This window comes from Microtus ochrogaster, chromosome 5 (assembly GCF_000317375.1).
Source record: "Microtus ochrogaster isolate Prairie Vole_2 chromosome 5, MicOch1.0, whole genome shotgun sequence".
In the NCBI taxonomy this organism is placed as follows: Eukaryota; Metazoa; Chordata; class Mammalia; order Rodentia; family Cricetidae; genus Microtus; species Microtus ochrogaster.
The window spans coordinates 96,322,679-96,341,843 of NC_022012.1; the positions used below are offsets into that span (position 1 = coordinate 96,322,679).

General features: G+C 38.0%; 1 protein-coding gene across 1 annotated transcript in view; it reads right to left on the minus strand.

The window, feature by feature from the left end:
- Nucleotides 1-19,165, minus strand: part of LOC101982559 (zinc finger protein 431-like) — a 33,450-nt gene that overhangs the window by 2,166 nt on the left and 12,119 nt on the right. The window contains exons 3-5 of the mRNA XM_026779354.1: nucleotides 2,199-2,325; nucleotides 1,944-2,004; nucleotides 41-810 (exon numbers count right to left, since the gene is read on the minus strand). Of these exons, the coding sequence (XP_026635155.1) occupies nucleotides 41-810; nucleotides 1,944-2,004; nucleotides 2,199-2,325 (958 nt within the window). The remainder of the gene's footprint in view (nucleotides 1-40; nucleotides 811-1,943; nucleotides 2,005-2,198; nucleotides 2,326-19,165) is intronic.

Genomic DNA, 19,165 nt, shown 5'->3' on the forward strand with positions numbered 1-19,165 from the left:
TTACCACACTGATTACATTCATATGGTTTCTCTCCAGTATGTGTTCTTTCATGATTTTGAAGTTGACTGTGACATGTAAAGCCTTTACCACATTGATTACATTCATAAGGTTTCTCTCCAGTATGTGTTCTTTCATGAATATGAAGATAACTGGGAGATGTAAAACCTTTACCACACTGATTACATTCATAGGGTTTCACTCCAGTATGTGTTCTTTTATGGATTTGAAGATAACTATGACATGCAAATGCTTTACCACATTGATTACATTCATACGGTTTCTCTCCTGTATGTGTTCTTTTATGGATTCGGAGACGGCTTTGACATATAAAGGCTTTACCACATTCATTACATTCATAGGGTTTGTCTCCAGTATGTGTTCTTTTATGTACTTGGAGATTACTTGGATGTGCAAAGGTTTTACCACATTGAGTACATTCATAGGGTTTCTCTCCAGTATGTATTCTTTTATGTATTTGGAGACAACTTTGACGTGCAAAGGCTTTACCACACTGGTTGCATTCATAGGGTTTCTCTCCAGTATGTGTTTTTTTATGTATTTGAAGATGACTGTGACATGCAAATCCTTTAATGCACTGATTACATTCATTGGATTTCTCTCCAGTATGTGTTCCTTTATGTATTTGGAGACGACTATGACATGCAAAGGCTTCATCATATTGAATATCTTCATAGGGTTTCTCTCCAGTATGAATTCTTTTATGACTTTGAAGATGACTTTGACAGGCAAAGGCTTCAACATATTGAGTATATTCAGAGGGTTTCTCTCCCGTATAACTTCTTTCATGCCTGCAAGGTTAATTGACACATGTAAAAGTTTTACCACATTCATAACACTGTTGAATCTTTATATCTGAATGAATTAATTTTACAATTTGGTCTAATTGTATAATCATAAATTAATCTTTTATCACTTTGCTTATACTCATTTTGTTCTCCTTCATTAAGGGTTGTTTTGTGTATTTGAAGAAACCTGTGGTGGTAGGAGCCTGGCTCCTGTGGTATAACTGGCTCACATTTATGGTATCTACTTTCTCTATGAGATTTTTCACATATTTGAAGAGAACTGGAAGAATTCAGATCTTTATTCCACTACTTACATTGATAAATTTTCCTATACTGCGAGTCATATTAAATTTGTAAAGTGAACCAGGACAAAGAGAATTATTCACATTCCCAATACTCATAGGGCTTTTTTGCAATGAGTTCATTGATATATTCTCAATGAAGCTAGAAAACTAATTACTTGTAATCTTGACTCACAATCAATGAATCTACTCAACCTGGGGACTACTACATATCTTCTAATTGTTCTGAGGTGGGGAGAGGTACATTGTTTTTTTCCATATCCCTATGCTCATATGGCGTGTATCCAGAGTAACATAATATACCTATTAAAGGAAGAATAACAAATAAATGTTTCTACATTGCATTCACAGAGTTTAACTTTCTGTTCCTTACAGACATACGGTATAGAAATTAAGGTTTTTCCATAACAAACCACTTTAACTCTTGACTCTAAGTACACATCTCACTCACACTAGGTTTACTGCAGTCTATTTGCTTACTGGGTTTTGGACATACACTTATCACTACTCAACATGTATGTTTTTGTAAAATAAGAGGTATGAAGCTAAATGGATTGGCAGTTCTACAGCATAGATCTGAGGAAGCTATGATTAAAATGGTGATATCTGTAAAGGCATTGATTCCTTGTCTTCCTTCTTAGAAGAATGACTCGCAAACACAATTCACTTACCTGCCATTGAGGAATAGTGTTTTGTGAGAATTTAGTTATCATAAATGCCCTGTGAGCTGTGCTTATGAACACTGTTGTTTTTTAAAAAAAAAAAAAAAAACTTCCAGATACATTAAATTATCTTCAGAGGCACATTTGTATCAGCTTGCATATAAAAATTTACCTTCCATGTCTTCGAGAACTTTGACAATGTTCTTCAATATTGTGATCTTCCCATTTGTAGCCTAAAATATAGCAGCAGGAAATGTATGATATATTATTGGAAACTGTGAAAAATTTAAGTTGTTATCTTCAGTGATTCTTAGATCCATGCCTGATTTATTCACCTCATTCTCAATCAAAATTACAGAAAAGCATTGATATGTAAGAAATAGTTTTCCTGTTATTTTAAAACACGTAGGAAAATTCACAGTATTACCTATAGTGGTGAGGTTGATATAGGTCTCCAGCATCACATCTTTGTATAGATTCTTCTGGGAAGGATCCAGCAAAGACCACTCTTCCCAGGTGAAGTCAACATGCACATCATTATAGGTCACTGCATCCTAAAATATGCCATATATTATATAACAAAAAGCATAATACTGACAACATTGTAAATGTATACTTTTTTGACAATATAATCTTATAATTCTGGTGCTTCCTGCACTTACTCTATGACACGGGAATTTTAATATAATTAAGTCACTTTAGAAGGAAATTGGAGATTTACCCCTATCATTTCTGAACATTTCAAATGGATAGCATGATACAAGAGAAATGCCTATTAACAGACAAAGAGAGACAAGCAAACAGATAAACAGCACTGAGTACACATCCCAGAAACTGTATGAACAAATACTAACTACAAAAAAATATACACCAAGCTGGGTGTATTGGCTCATGCCATTAATTCCAGTACTCAGAAGGCACAGGCAGGTATATCTGCCTCTGAGATGAATGTTAGTCTAGTCTCTGCAATCAGTTCCAGAACAGCAAGAAGTAAATATTAAGAGCTTGTCTCCCCTGGAAAAAAAAAGCATCAATCAAACAAAAAATAGGAAGAACTTAGAGGGGTTTTGTTTTGTTTTTTACTTAAGTTCCTACAAGGAGTTATGCATTTATTCCAGTTCTGTATTCATCTTCCAGAAATATGAAGTGCTTCAGTTTAAACTGTAACTTTAATAAATCTTATTAAAAGGAATTGTGCATTTAAACTGTTACAGATAGACAGATGAAAACATTAGCAAAGTAAATGACGATCATAAATAACACAGGGTAGGAGAGATGGTTCAGAAGTTAAGAGCTCTTGCTAGTCCTGCATATAGGTGTACTCAATTGACACTACATATGTGAGTGATCAAATTATCCATTATTCCAAGCTCAGGGGTTCTAAGACTACCCTTTGACTATTGTGAGGACATACATATGTTACGCATATCCATGTATGCAGGCAAAAAAAAACCATATTCATTAAAAAAAATAAAGCAAATAGGAAGAATGTCACACATCTATAATTCAGTTACTCAGAGCCCCAGGCAATATTAATGTCATGAATGCTGACATCCTGGGACAGAAAATGATACCCTCTGCCAAATTTCAAAATTCCATTTGGGGTTGCAGTACAGTAAACCAGTGTATGTTTGACGTGAACAAAAATCTATACTCTAGACTCATCATACAATTATATAAACATATATAATTATATTTTAAAAACTTAGGGATGTTTTCCTACCTTTAATACCAGATTTGGAAACAAAAGTCAGGTGAATTTCTGTGTTTAAGGACAGTCTGGTCTACAGAGCAACTTTCAGGACAGTAAGGGCTACTCAGACAAACTTTGTCTTCAGAAAAAAAATAAAAAACAACAAAATTAAAATAAAATCAGGGTAACAAAATAGCTTATCATTGACTATCAATCACTTTAGTTGTATCTTATGTGATCTATTGATATCATCTATAATGGTGGTGAAGTCATGACAGCACAAGAAGGAAGCTGGCTGATTAGTTTCAATCATAACATAGTAGAAACAAAGAACAGGAAATGGGTTGAGACTATAGATATTCAAATCACATCCCCAATGAGAAATGTCTTCCAGAAAGGTTCCTCCAACTAATGTTTCCACAGGCATCACAAAGAAAGCCACCAAGGAGAAATGCATGTTCAAATACATCATTCTATCTGAGAGTTTTTCATTCACTTGACTAGATTCTGACTCAGGTCACTATAGACTCATGGTTATCTAGGAAGAAAATGCATTTAGTCACTTCAATGATCTTCATAGTCTGTAACAGCCCCTACAGTCTTCAAATGTCCAAAATCTTTTCTGAAACTCAAGACAATCTCTTGACTATATTATAAAACAAGTTAAATAAATCTGTCCAACATACAATGGCACAGACTGCTCTTTCCCATTGCAAAGGAGAGTAACTGAGACATACTGAGGGAAGACTGGACCAATGTAAGACTGAAACACAGCAGGGCAACCAGATATCTGGGGCTTCTACTGTGGAATAATCCTCTTATACATGGTAAAGATTTGTCACTCAACTGGTTTAATAAAATGTTGATTGTCCAGTAGCTAGGCAGAAAGTATAGGCAAGGCAGCCAAACTAAGGATGATGGGAAGAAGAAGGGCTGAAGAAGGATGGCTTAAAAGAAATCCCACATTAGCTCAGAATTGAGAATAATAGATGGTTATTTATTTAGGGGTAGACTCACAAATCAAAATCCTCTGCTGAAACGGAGAACAGAAACTGAATCCCATAGCCAGAAAAGAGAGCGGACACATGCTTTACATCAGCTGAGAATTACTATCTAAACTGGACCAGCAGGATACAAGAAAGGTAACTACTGATTTTGACAAGACAAGGTACTACAGTCCTTCAAAATTCCCTGCTTCACAAGAAAGTCTGTCAGACAAGCTAGGGTTGTAGGCCAGAGCTGGATGTCCAACATTGCAAAGGAACTTTGGGTGATTGTTCAGGCAGCTTGAGGTTCTTGTCATTAGGTCTTATTCACCTTTTTGGGGCCATTGATGGAGTTGAAGACTAAATAGTTATAATCTTTCTTAGTCATAATCGAAAGTAAATTAGATAAAAACTTTAGACTCACTAAGAAAGACAATTAAGTACTTTCTCTAAGTTTGCCAAATGCAAATAGATTAGTTAGTGTTACTATAATTCTTACTTATAATTACTTTTGTTGTATATAATTTCACAATTTTAAAGTTAAAACCTTCCTTTCAATTAGACAAAAAAAGGGGAAATGCTGTGAAATAATCTTCTTATATATTGTAAAGATTTGTCATTCAAACTGGTTTAATAAAACACTGATTATCCACTGGCTGGGCAAGAAGTATAGGTGGGATGACCAAACTAAGTATGATGGGATGTTGACCAAGGCTTTCTTACTGCCTGGTCCTGCAGCCATTAAATCCCAAAGAAACACAGAGAGGTCTATATTAATTATAAAACTGATCGGCTCATTAGCTCAGGCTTCTTATTAACTCTTATAACTTATATTAGCACATTATTCTTGTCTGTGTTAGCCACGTGGCTCGGTACCTTTTTAGGTGAGGCATTCACATCTTGCTTCCTCTATGGCTGGGTCACGACTGCAGACTAAAACTTCCCTCTTCCCAGAATTCTCATTGTTCTACCTCTATTTCCCACCTTGTTGTCCTGCCTATACTTTCTGCTTGGATACTGGCCAATCAGCGTTTTATTAAAAATAACAGATAAAAGACCACTGTCAAGGGCAGGGTCAGGAGAGATACCAGCCACCCACTGAGCAAGCAGAACATGTAAAAAATAAGGTAACAGGTCAGGAGCCATGTGGCAAAGCATAAATAGAAATATGGGTTCATTCAAATGTAAGAGTTAGTTAGTAAAAAGCCTGAGATACTGGCTGAGAATTTATAATACTAAGCCTCCAAGTGGTTATTCAGGAGTTGGTGGGTGAGAGAGAAACATCTGTCTACAGGCTTCAGTTTAAAAGGGCTTAAATGGCTCTAGCCCACACCTTCCCATACATCTCACTCTTTGGTTACCTCCACTCCATATATGCAGCTCTCCATGGAAGTCGTCTCATAGCTTAAGTGTCTCAACATTTTATGGTCTCAAATATAACCCAAGCATCATCTTGAAAGCATCATGCAATGAACTCTTATAGTATCCTCATTGGAGCTCTAACTCTAGCCAACACAGATGCCTACAACACTGCTGAACTGAAACCACAGGCTAAGAATGCATGGCCTCAAAATTTTGCATCTTTCTTGTTTGCAGAAGCAGAAAAACATTGATGATTCCCTCAAATTTGGCTTCTAAGTTGTGATGGACCTTGCCATGCTTGGACCAGAGTTGCAGCAGATTTTGTATGACATTGCTTGTTGGGACTAGGAATCACATTGCCTAATCCTTCCATTAACTAATAGCATAGAACTATGTGATGGATTCTTACCCTTAGGGCACCTTGCTAGGCTTTCAGTGTCTTCTCATTAATGGTGATAATATCCCTGAAAATTCCTGCCTCTATTCACACATGAACGCCATCTAAAACTACCTAGTGGTGTTTTCCTCTACAACCCATAAATTTTTCATTTATTTATGACTGACCCATTTGTTGCTTTTTTTCAATGTAGTCCTGAATGAAACATAAGCAATAGCCACCCAAGAGTCAATATTCCATCTAAGAAATCAGCCTATTATTTTTGAATTCTGTCTTACTCAAGTTCTTGGGGGAACTGGCATAATAAGAAAGGTTAGGGGCCAAATTATCACACAAGAGATCTCTAGCTTAATTTATCATGGAGTCCATTTCCCACTTAAACCCTATGACCTGGTCCTCCACTATCTGTCATTACTCTCAACACTCCTATCTTCCAGGTCCACTAAGAGCAGCTGATTAAGCTCTATATAGAGCTTTCTTTAACTTTTGCCATCCAAAGTCCTGCTATCTTCCACATTTTCCAAATGATAACATTTCCAGGTTCTGCCCAAGAACAAAATCACTTTTGCTGTACTATTTTTATTCTAACTTGTATCTTTGCTGCTGTGATTAAATTCTCTAACCAAAAGCATCTCAGGTTATGAAAGGACTTATCTGGCTGATTCTGTCAGATCACCATCTACCATTGTGGGAGTTGAAGATAGAAATTCAAGCTAGAAACTGCAGGCAAAAACCATGAGCAATGTGTTTCCTGGCTTTCTCACTTAATTGGACATTGTCTCATGCTCAGTCATTTGTCTTACCTAACACAGGCCAACATTTTTTAAGGGATATTGCACTCTCAGTGGAAGGGCCTTCACACATCAATCAACAAAGTTTCTCAAAGACATAGCAACCAGCCCTTCTGATAGGGTCACGTTTTCAACTGCTGTTCCCACAGATGACTGACTGTAGGCTCTGACATGTTGACAGTTGGAGGTAGTTAGGACACTGAGACAATAATATATGAGAAAGTTTTAAAAACCCAAAAACTAATGTATCAACCACATCAAGAACTTAAATAGTGAAAATGCAAAAATTGATACCAGTAATAACTGGAAAACATGGATATGTGAAGAAATGAGGAGAGACAAGCCTCTAAGATCAAGAATAGAAAACAAACTGTTTCTCCACAAAAAGTCTCCAAACCAACAAACTCAAGGAACTCATAATATTATATGATGTGGGAATGATTTCTTATTAATAAAGAAACTGCCTAGGCCCATTTCATAGGCCAACCCTTAGGTAGGCAGAGAAAAATGATTTCTTATCAATAAAGAAACTGCCTAGGCCCATTTCATAGGCCAACCTTTAGGTAGGCGGAGAAAACAGAACAGGATGCTGGGAGAAAGAAGCTGAGTCAGAGAGTCGCCATGGTTGTCCCACTGCAGGCAGATGCAGGTTAAGATCATTCCTGGTAAGCCAGCTTGTGGACTACACAGAATAATAGAAATGGGTTAGATCAATATGTAAGAGCTAGCCAATAAGAGGCTGAAACTAATGGGTCAGGCAGTGATTAAAAGAATACAGTTTCCGTGTAATTATTTCGGGGCATAAGCTAAGCTAGCCATGTGGGCGGCCGGGTGCCGGGGACGCAGCTCTGCCGCTCTTATTTCAACAATTATATAGTAAATTTTCATAAAATAAAAACTAGTGGAGGCTCATCATTTTCCAGAGAAACAATATAACTAAATTATAACTAAAAAAAATCATACAATGTAGATAGTACCACTAATAAAAGGAGACACAAAGACAGACCTACAAATTTAACATGGTCCTTTGAACAAGGATTAGGAGATTCTAACCAAAATTAGAATCAAAGAAATCATTGACCACCACTCACCCTGTGCACTCCAGTTCCTCCAGTTCTCTCCCTTGCCATTAATAGAAAATGGGTGGGGTAGAGATGATTGTTCCACCAAAATTAGATTTGCTTGAAGCCTTCTGATGTTTCTACATTGCAGAAAATAATTTTGACTACTAAAACTATCTCATTCTCTTTTGATAAAGAAAATGATGTCCATTAGGATCATTTATTAAACATTTTGTTTCCTAAGATTGATGATTAAGTGTAAGTCTGTATTATATATCTAAAGCAACCCATTTGCCTCTAATTGCTTTATAAGTCTTAAAAACTTTTGGAAACAAGTCTATCTCCATTTTTATGTGCATGTTTGTATGTGTGTGAGAGAATGTTTTCCATGTGTGTACAGGTGACACACCAAAGAGTGTGTCAGATCCCCTGGATCTGGAATAGCAAGTACTTATGATCCTCCCAATGTAGCATGAATAATAAGAACCAAAAGACAGAAATTGGGGCTCAACCTGAGAACCAGATAAGCAAAGCAGCCAAGCCACTAAAGAAGTCTTACCTCTACCAAGGCTAGGTGACTACAGACTAACCAAAGTAAGCAGCAAGAGCCTCTATTCCCTCCCATTTTAAATTCTCTCTAGTGCTGAGATTAATGGTGTATGACTCCCTACTACTGGGATTAAAGGTGTTAGGCACCACCACCTGGATTTGTTTGTATATTGATCTTGTGTAGCCCAGGGTGGTCCTGAATGCACAGAGATCCATCTTCCTCCAACTCCCAAATCCTGAATTAAAGGTGTGTGCCACCACTGCCTGACCTCTAGTGGCCTAGTTTTGCCCTTCTGATATTCAGCCAAACTTTATTTATTAAAACATAAATAGAATATTATTATATCCAAACTTGGGTGTTGGTAGCTGAACAAAAGTCAAGAAGAATATTTGTTGAGTGACATGGGCTGCCCACATACTGTAACTTTTTATCCAACAAACTAAAAGTCTTTCACAGATTAACAACAGAAACCTAAATAAAGAAAGAAGCAAATAAATGATCCCTGTGAACTTGATGAATCATTATTAAGATGTTGGGACCAGGTAGACTGCCCATGGACCTTCCCCACTCGCTGTTACCCAAGACCCAATATTCAGGGTTGTCTCTATGGCTGCAAGAGAACTCCGGCTGCAGCTTATCCTCCCCCATCCATGTCTCCGGATGATTCCAGGACCATCTCCACCTGCCCTTCCCTTCACAGCTTATATCTGTATCCCAGCACCTAACTGCTTGTCACATCTGCCAGAAGACCAATTTAAGCTGCCCACAGATATAGCACATTATCTCTTACCCCAGATCTGATTTTCATAGTTGCCCCTATTATTGTAGTACACCACCAGAGGCAACTTCCCCTCCCCCATCTCCTTGCCTCCTCTGTATCCCTAAGATCATTTCTCCTGACCTTCCCTTCCCCTAGTTTCCAACACCAGCAAGCATTTTCCCTTGAACACACCAGCCAAGAAGGCCAGGACAAAGGGCAACACTCAGCCAATACATGCTCTGAAACTCCAGAGATGAAACAGAAAAACTCCAGGAAAAAAAACTCCTATCCAACCAAGATGAAATCAGAAACCAGCACCTAGACCCATAATCACACCAAAGTCAGATGCCCTAGCATAAAAAATAAAATCAATAGCAGCCAAGGCATGTTACCACAAGAGTTCAGCAGGCCCTGAGTATTCTAACATAGCTGAAATATAAGAAAAAGACTGCATGAAGATGATAGAAGCCCTTAAAAAGAAAATTTCTTAAATATTCATGAAAATACAAACAAATATCTTTGTTCCAAACACAAGGTCTCCCTGTTATAATTCTGCTGGCCTTCCTTGTTACCTAGGTACCCTATCCCTTTAAGAGATAAGCTCCACCAACCCCCAACCTCCCTCCCTTTCCAAAGAGGCAAGATGATCTCATACCTTCTCTCCTCTCCTCTCTCTCACTCTCTGAAGAGGCAACAATTTTCTCTCTCTTCCCCATTTCCCCCATCTCCTCCTTCTCTATCTCTTTCTCCCATAATCCCCTTATCCTTATACCCTTCCCAATACTCATTAAATAAACTCTATACCTAAGTTCTCTCCACATGGCATAAATATGCTGCTGTTAATACAAATGAAAGACCCTCAGAGAGGACCTTTTTCTCCAATGAAGACCCCAGAACCAGGACACTCCGAGACCAGGCCACAGGATGCAATTAGCAAGAAGTTTATTGAGTAAACACAGGTACCTGCGGGCGGCAAAGTCTTTCAGAGGACTTTGCGCACCTGTTAACTGGAGGGCAGGCTTTTTATAGGGAAGAGCAAACAGCAAGTTTACAGAAGCAAAACAAAAGCGTGGTTATCGGTCGATCGGAATGAGGGGGGGGGGCATGAATGGTTTCCTCTCTCAGCATGGATGTTTGGCAATAGTCATCCTGTTCCTGTTCCTATCTTTATAGATATCCTGTTTTGCAGTTAACCTGCTTTGTTGATTTCCTATCTTATTGACATCCTGCTCTCTCAAGCACATGGGATGTTCTTACGAGAGCAGGCTGGCTGCTGATCCGGAGAATTTTTTTTTTAAAGCAAACAGGACGTTCCCCCGGGAGCATGCTAGCTGCGGGTTTTGAGGAGGGGGTCTGTAGGGTCTTTCACAATTTATGTGTCTAAAACTTATGTTTTACTAAGAATTCCCCAGGAGCTGAATTGAAGGATTCACCTTAAGCAGGTCAGATGCACCCCTCTTGCTATTTCCTGATCCTATCACCCTCTTCCTCAATTACCAGGACCTAAAGAAATTTTTTTCTTCCTAAACTTAACCTTGTCCTCTACTCTGCTAACACCTTGCCAAGTTCAAGAAATACTGAACAGTTCCACACTACAAATCCTGGACAGGAGTAAGGTAACCAGCTATTGCAAGACATGACCAGACCAGCACCTAGCTTTCTCAGGTCCCCCAAGACTCTGACATTCACAAACAAGCAGGAAGCAGTCTTGAGAACTTGACAGCTCCAACCCCTTAATCTGCAATGACTAGCTCCTTGCCTTTTTATTATAAGAGAAAGATGGACATGTTATAATTCTGTTGGTTTTCCCTGCTACCTGGGTACCCTGTCCCTTTAAGAGACAAGCTTCACCCATCCCCAATCTTCACCATTCCTGATTTCACACCTTCTCTTCTCATCTCTCTGTGTGTGTCTGTCCTTCTTCTGAAGAGGCAACCATTTTCTCTCCCTTCCCACCTTCTCTTCTCTCTGACTTTCATAAAAAAAGATTAATTTACACATTGTTTGACAGTGGTAAACTTCAATATCCTACACTCAACAATAGATAGGTAGTCCATACAAAAAGTAAACAGAGAAATATTATAGATAGTAGACTTTATAAACCAAATGAGCCTAACAGATACTATAGAACATTCCACCCAAACAAAAAGAATACATCTTCTCAGTACCACATGCAATTTTCTCCAAAGTTGATGATATACTTGGATACAATACAAGTCTCAACAAGAAAATTGAAATAACTCCCTGTATCCTATCAGAACACCATGGATTACAGTTCAATATTAAAAAAAAATAAACAGAAACAATAGAAAGCTTACATACTCATGGAAACCGAACAACTCTCTACTGAAGAAAGTGGATCAAGACAGAAATAAAGGAAGGAAATTAAACACTTTTTAGAATTCAATGAAAATGCATACACAACATAACCAAACTTGGGGGACACAATGAAAGTGGTGATATAAGGAAACTTCATAGCACTGAGGGCTTACATACATACAGAAAAAAAAATGAGACACCTTATACTAGCAACTTAAGAGCAAACATAAAAGCAAAACAAAGTAAGCATACCCAACAGGAGTAGACAGGAAGAAACTATCAAACTAAGGGCTAAAATTCACAAAATAGAAACAAAGAAAAATACAAAGAATCAATGAAACATGGATTTGGTTCTTTGAGAAAATCAAGAAGACAGCAAACCCTTATCCAAACTAAGAGACAGAGCAAGAATATCCTAATTAATAAAATCAAAATTGAAAAGGGGAAGCATAAGAACAGACAATGAGGAAAACTGAAGAATCATAACTACATATTTTAAAAACCTGTACCCCGCCAAATTATAAAAGAAATAGATAATTTTCTTGGTTAAGTACCACTTACCAAACTTCAATCAATATCATATAAAAATTTAAATAGAACTATATAGCCCTAGTGAAATGCAACAAGTCATTACAAATCCCCTCCCCAAAAGCAGGGCCAGATGGTTTTAGCCCTGAATTTTACCAGATTTTTCAAAGAAGAGTTGAAACCAATATGCCTCAAATTATTCCATGAAATAGAAACAGAAGGAACATTATCCAATTCATTTTATGATGCCACAATTACACAGATACCCATAAATTAAGGTTCTTGTTTTTAAATGATTACAGATAACTTATAACAGATGTTGCTACATCAGCTATGTTAAGCCTGAGACAGGGGGCAGTGGAAAGTTAGGTTTCTGGATTGGTCCTTAACAATTGGGCAATTGCAATCAGGTTGACAGACTCTGGGAATCCAGTTTCAGGAATTCAATGGGTTGTAGCCCCTCTGCTGGATGACCTTGAGATTATTAACCTAATTCAGCACAGATTTTTGGTGTTGTGATAAATAAAAAGAGAATTACAGACCATTTTTCCTCATGAACATATTCACAAATACTCAATAAAATTCTTGCCAACAGATTCCAAAAACACATGAAAAAGATTATCTAAACCAACTGAGTAGGCTTCATCCAGAGAAGCAATACAAAAATCAGTAAAAAGTAATCCATCATAAAAATAAACTGAAAAAAAAAATGTGTCTGTCTTCCTACTAGATGCTGAAAAAAATGATCCATAATAAAAGTCTTGGAGAGATTAGGGATGCAAGGTTCATACATAAACACAATGAAGGAAATTTAAAGCAAGCTTATAGATAAGAACAGATTAAATGGAAACAAACTCAAAGTAATTCCACTAAAATTTGGAACAAGACACTTTCTCTATTGTCAACTTTCTCTATTTCTATGAAATAGAGTACTTGAAGATTTAGTTAGACCAAATAAACAACTGAAATATATCAGTAGGATATAATTTGGAAAGGAAGAAGTCAAAATATCCTTATTAGAAGATGATGATAGTACATAAGTGACTCTTAAAAAAAATCAACAAGGAACTACAGCTGATAAACATTTTTAAGAAAGTGACTAGGTACAAGAGTAATTAAAAAAAAAATCAGTAACCCTCCTCTAAAAAAATGACAGACTGAAAAAGCAATAAGGGAAACAACACCCTTTACAATAGCCTTAAATAATAATAATAATGATAATAATAATAATAAATAATAATAATAAAATACACTCAAGTAACTCTAACAAAGCAATTGAAATACTTGTGTGACAAAAGCTTCAGGTATTTGAAGAAAGAAATTGAAGACGATATCTGGAGATGTAAAGATCTCCCATGCTCATGGACCAGTAAGATTAACACAGTAAAAAGGTTATCCGATCAACAGCAACCTAAAGATTCACCACACCCTGTAGTGGCATTTCAAGTGTATTTTAATAAATAAAGACTGCCTGAAGATCTGAGAGTAAAACAGTTCCACTTATCGACCAGGTAATGGTAACACACACCTTTAATCCCAGTAGCCACAATGGTACACACCTTTAATCCCAGCCTTAGAGAAAAATCTAAGATGGGGGAGATAGCTCTCAGATGTGTAGATTCCTTTTGAGATTCCAGAGGCAGGATTGTCATTTCAGACTGAGGTCAAGGTAAGAGCCAGTGGCTGGCTGATTTGCTTTTTCGGATCTTCAAATTGAACCCAAATTTCTGAACCTGAGATTTATTAATCATGTTTCAACAATCCCCATCAAAATTCCAACACAAATGTTTAAAGACCTTGAAAGGACCGTTTATAGCTTCATATAAATAACAACAACAAAAAACAGAATAGCTAAAGCAATTAGCTTGAACAATAAAAAAACTACATTCATTGTATTTGCAGTAAAACAGACGAGTTTAAAGACCTGCAAAGGACAGTTCCTAGTTTCCTATGGAATAACAAAAAAACCAAACAAACAGATATTTAAAATAATCCTGAACAATAAAAGAACTGCATGGCATTGGAAGAAAACAGTGGAATGGAATTAAAGACCCAAACATAAATCGGAACACACATGGATACCTGATTTCTGTTAAGGAAATTCAGAAATACAAAATGGGGGGGGGGATCTGCACCTTCAACAAATGGTGCCTATTAACCTGAACTTCTGCATGTAATAGAATTCAAATAGATTCACAGTCATCACCTTGCACAAAACTCAAGTCCAAGTGGGTCAAAGACCCCCAACATAAAACCACACACACTGAAACTGATACAAAACAAAGTCGAGGAGTCTTAAATATACTGGTAAAGGAGACAGCTTTCTGAACAGAACACCAAGAGTGCATGCACTAAGATCAATACTTAATAAATGGGTCCTCATGAAACTGTAAAGCTTCTGTAAGGCAAAGGACACAGTCAATCAGACAAAGAGAATGCAGAAAGATTTTTAACAACTCCACGTCCAATAGAGACCAAATATCCAAAATATGTAAAGAACTCAGAAAACTAAATGCTGAATGCTGTGGAATAATCCTTCTGTATACTGCAAATGTATTACTCTCATTGACTAATAAAGAACTGACTGCTCTATAGATGGATACAAAGAGATTAGGTGGGGGAGAAAAACTAAGAGAATGATGGGAAAAAGAAGGGTGCAGTCAGAGGAGTCACAGTCACACTAAGAGAAAGCAAGACATGACAGAGAGGTAAATGCAACAAACCACGGGGCAGTACACACACTAATAGAAATGGGTTAATTTAAATTTTAAGAGCTAGTTAGTAATAAGCCTGAGCTATTGGCTGATCTGTAATTAGTATAAGTAAGCCTCAGTGTGTCCATTTGGGAGCTGCTGGTAGAAAAGAAACATCTGCCTACAGTTAAAGATCTAAATAATCCAAATAAAAATGGGTGACAGATCTAAGCAGACAATTCTCAACTGAGGAACCTCAAATAGCTTTTACCCTGTAATATCTGCCTCAGGACTCTTATTATTAAGACCTATTAAAACTTGTGTTACATATTGGCACCTAAGTTTGTGGTATGAATTCATGAAAAAGTCACTTGACTGTGACTTTGCAGCCTCTGGCACAATGCAGAGCTGCACTTGGGGGCTCCTGCCAGAGTCACTGCACTCCCACTAGGTTTTCTGAGCGAGTTTGGGATTTTTCTTGGTGTAGCCTCTCTAAAACAGACTCCAGCTGCCCACTAAACAGAGGCACCTGGGCTCCAAACACCTGCTCTAGACCGGCTGGTTCCGCCATCAGGCAGCTTCTCCACAAAATTCCGTGTATGTTTTCAGACAGCCAGCTCCCTCTCCCCTGTGGGTTGTGCGTTTCCTCTGAACCCCCTCCATGAGCTGCTGCCAAACTAGGTCTCTGCCTTGATACCCGCTAAGATTTCTACTGTTGTGACCACCACATACTCTATACTCTCAATTCGCTACACACTAGCAACTGCAACTGTCTTCAGCCAGGCTGTGTACTGCCTGTGTCTCCACTCAGACATGCTACTCAGCTGCAGCCTCAGGCTCCACAGTCAACAGATTTGGTGAGACAATTGGGAATTCTTATTTAGAGTGGGGGGGGGAATTGGTTAAAAAGATGAGAGTTTTTTGCTCACATTAAAAAAATAGCAAAGACAATTACAATGGAGGGATTTAGGTCTCTTTATGAAAATATGCTGAACAGTTTGAAAATGGAACAATTAAATGAGGATAACTAATTTAGGTGGAACTTATGTAATGTCAATTATAAACATTATTGATTTCATCATTTTTGTCTTTTCACTACAAAAGTTGGATAATATTGGTGGGTGCTAAGATATAAGTTTTAGAAAAAGTTGCCGGTTGTGGTGGTACACACCAGTAGGATTTGCTGAAGGAGGCACAGGTAGGATTACGAGTTTGAGGCCAACCTGGGATAATTAAAATTATATATATATGGTTTTAGAAAAACTTAATAAAACAAATCATAGAGATATGCAGATCCAGACAGAGTAATTTAATGGAGAAACAATTTCAGCATTGCATTATAAGGTTAGAGAGGTACAGCCTAACGTTTTCAAACAACTCTACAAGAACTGTCAAATGATAGATATCCCCAAATTAAGAATAAAAAATTGAACAAAAAATTCAATCCTGTGAAAATTCACTCACCACACATATACTAAGTGTTCTTTTTTTTTCCAGTGGAAAAGCTGTTTTATTGGGGGTCGAATACAGAAAATAAAATCAACACTCTATAGAAAGTGCATTTTAAAGTGAATTATCACAATTTTTCATCTTGTTTTTAAGCCTCACAGATCTGACAAATGATTAGAATGGAAGAAGGTGAGGCTGAGTTTGAGGCGAGGCAAAGCTAAGTCAGTGAGCACACAGCTCAGCTCTGATAGTTACTACCTTGCCCAGGCCTCTGTGACTGGCACCCTGGTCTCCAGTGCCTGGAGTTTGTCCAAGGTTTCAGATCAGTGATCTTGACTCCTGATCCATCCTGGTCACTTGGTCTGGAGCCAGGAACCACACAAAGATGTGGCCTTCATCTCAAGCCACCAACAAGAATGTTGCCCCACTACTCTGGGGCCGGACACCACTGGCCCCAGCGTCTGGGTGTCCAATTTCCTGTACTCAGTAGATAAAGCCAAGGCAGATCCCATTGTCTTACTGACCATAATGGGCCTGCCATTGATGAGTCCTGCTTAGCACACTGTTCCACTGCTACCCACAGTTCAGGTATCTTTCATCTAATGGTGAGACTCAATAGAAGGATCTGGAAGGGGGTTCGGAACAGATATATCAGCTGTCAGGTAGAATATCAATACCATCATCTAAGCAAAGCGTGACTGTAGTACAATCCAGAGGCAATGTGCAAGGCAGCTCTTTAAGCCTGAAAGCCTTCCAGAAACAGAGAAAATAAGCACACAAGCAGCCCGGGAGACCTAGAGAGTCTGGAAATCAGCTAGCTGGCGGGACAAAGCTGTATAAACTTCTTCTGTCTCTCTGTAATACTGGAGACCAAACCCAGGACCTCAACCATGCTAAGCAAGCCCTTTCCCACTGAGCTGCATCTCTAGCCCTCGGTGAATTCTAAGATGAGACCAGAAGCTTTTGTGTAAGTGTCCTCCTTCCTATGAGCTAGCTCGGCTACTTCAGGCCTGTCACATGATTCCCTTTTCTTACACACAGACCTGAGAATTTCCACCCCTGGGGACAGACTTAGAAAGGAGACCAGGGTGGAGGTAAACTATGGCAGCTCTTGAGATTCCTGGTGTTTGCAGCACAGAAGCAGCCGGAATGGAAAGGGGCGTGTCTACGAGTGCTTCAAAGAAGTCTTGTTCTTCCAGAAGCTGTTGCTGTGAAGTGCAGTACATATGGACATTCGTGCGTTTATTAAATGGTGGACTCTCCGAAATTACGTCAGCATTGTCCAAGCCAAACTTTGTTTGAAATGCCTTTTATGCTGGTATAATAATGACAGTGATTTTTTTTTTTTTTTAGCAGAGTACCTTTAAATGTAATTCTGGTTTTTGCCTCATCCCTACCCCCTTTTGTCCTTCTGAGGCAAGCCAGATTCTCCTTATTTCTATCTAACCCACTCTCTACTTGTTCCTCACTGCCAGTTGCCACCTAAGTGTTCTTTAAATACCAATACGGTTTTTGAAAGTTTCTTTGTGGGTGTATGTTTGTGTATATGTGTATATGTTTTTTGTGTGTATGAGTGTGTGTCTGGGTTTGTGTGATATGTGCTTGTGTGATGTGTGCATATTTGTGTGTCTATGTTTGTTTGTGTTTCTGTTTGGGTATATGTTGGTATTTGTATATTTATGTGTGATGTATGCATTGTGTGTATGTTGTATGTATATTTGTGTATGTGGGTGTGAGAGGGAAAGGTGTGTGTGATATGAGTATCTGACGTGTGTGTGAGTGCAGTTACATGCTATACCTAATGTGTACTGGTCAATGGACAACTTTCAGGATCTGTTTTTTTTTCTACCATGGTTTCTACATGTGAACAGTGACATGTTTTGATCTGATGAGTCAATCTCAAGATCTCACAAATACACATTAAATAAACTTTATAGAATAATTGCTGGCACCTAAAGTCAATCTAAATATACTTGTCTTGTGTGACTGCTTTTGAAACATACAAGAACTAACTCAAGTTTTTTGTTGAACCAACCTAAGTCAACTTCATGACTGGGGAAAATTTAGTGCGTAAAGTAATATTATAAAGCAATAGTGGCTACAATTACCCAAATTCACTATATCCATTGGTCTATGCAGTTGCTAACACCAGTTTGAAACACTTTAGACTTCCTCCTACTGTGAAACTCTCTCTAGAGTTGCAAATTACAAATACCTACATAAAATTCCACTTTCTAGCCTCCATCTCCTGACCGTTATGATTAAAATTAACTCAGATCTTGTTGAGTAAGCTTTAGTAAGCTCTTCTTAAAATCCTGATAGGCAGCCAAATTTGGTTACCATTACTCTACACATGTTGACCTTCTGTTTTTAAATTCTCCATATCAACCTCTGCAAATGTATGAATGGCACAATGCATGTGAACAAATGCCCTCAGTCTCTGCAACCTCTGTTATAGCTCTTATTGGCTGAATCTTTTTCCCTTTTAATTCTACAAGAAGCAGTGAACCAAGGTCTTCAGACCTCTCAGTAATTTTTAACTATTCAGAGGAGTACATGGCATGCACCCCAGAACTCAGAAGCTGGGATAAAAACTGCCATAAATTGGTGGCCAACCTGGGCTAGATAACAAAACAACAGCAGCAAGATTCTCTTCAGGAGAGTAGAGCAGGGCTAAGAATTTCAAGTGACTGAAAAACTCTTAATCCTCAGAATAGAATGAGATTTACAATACTTTAACTACATCACTCTGGTTCCCATATGGAAAATAACTTTAACAAATTTGTATAGCCACTATGGAAATCA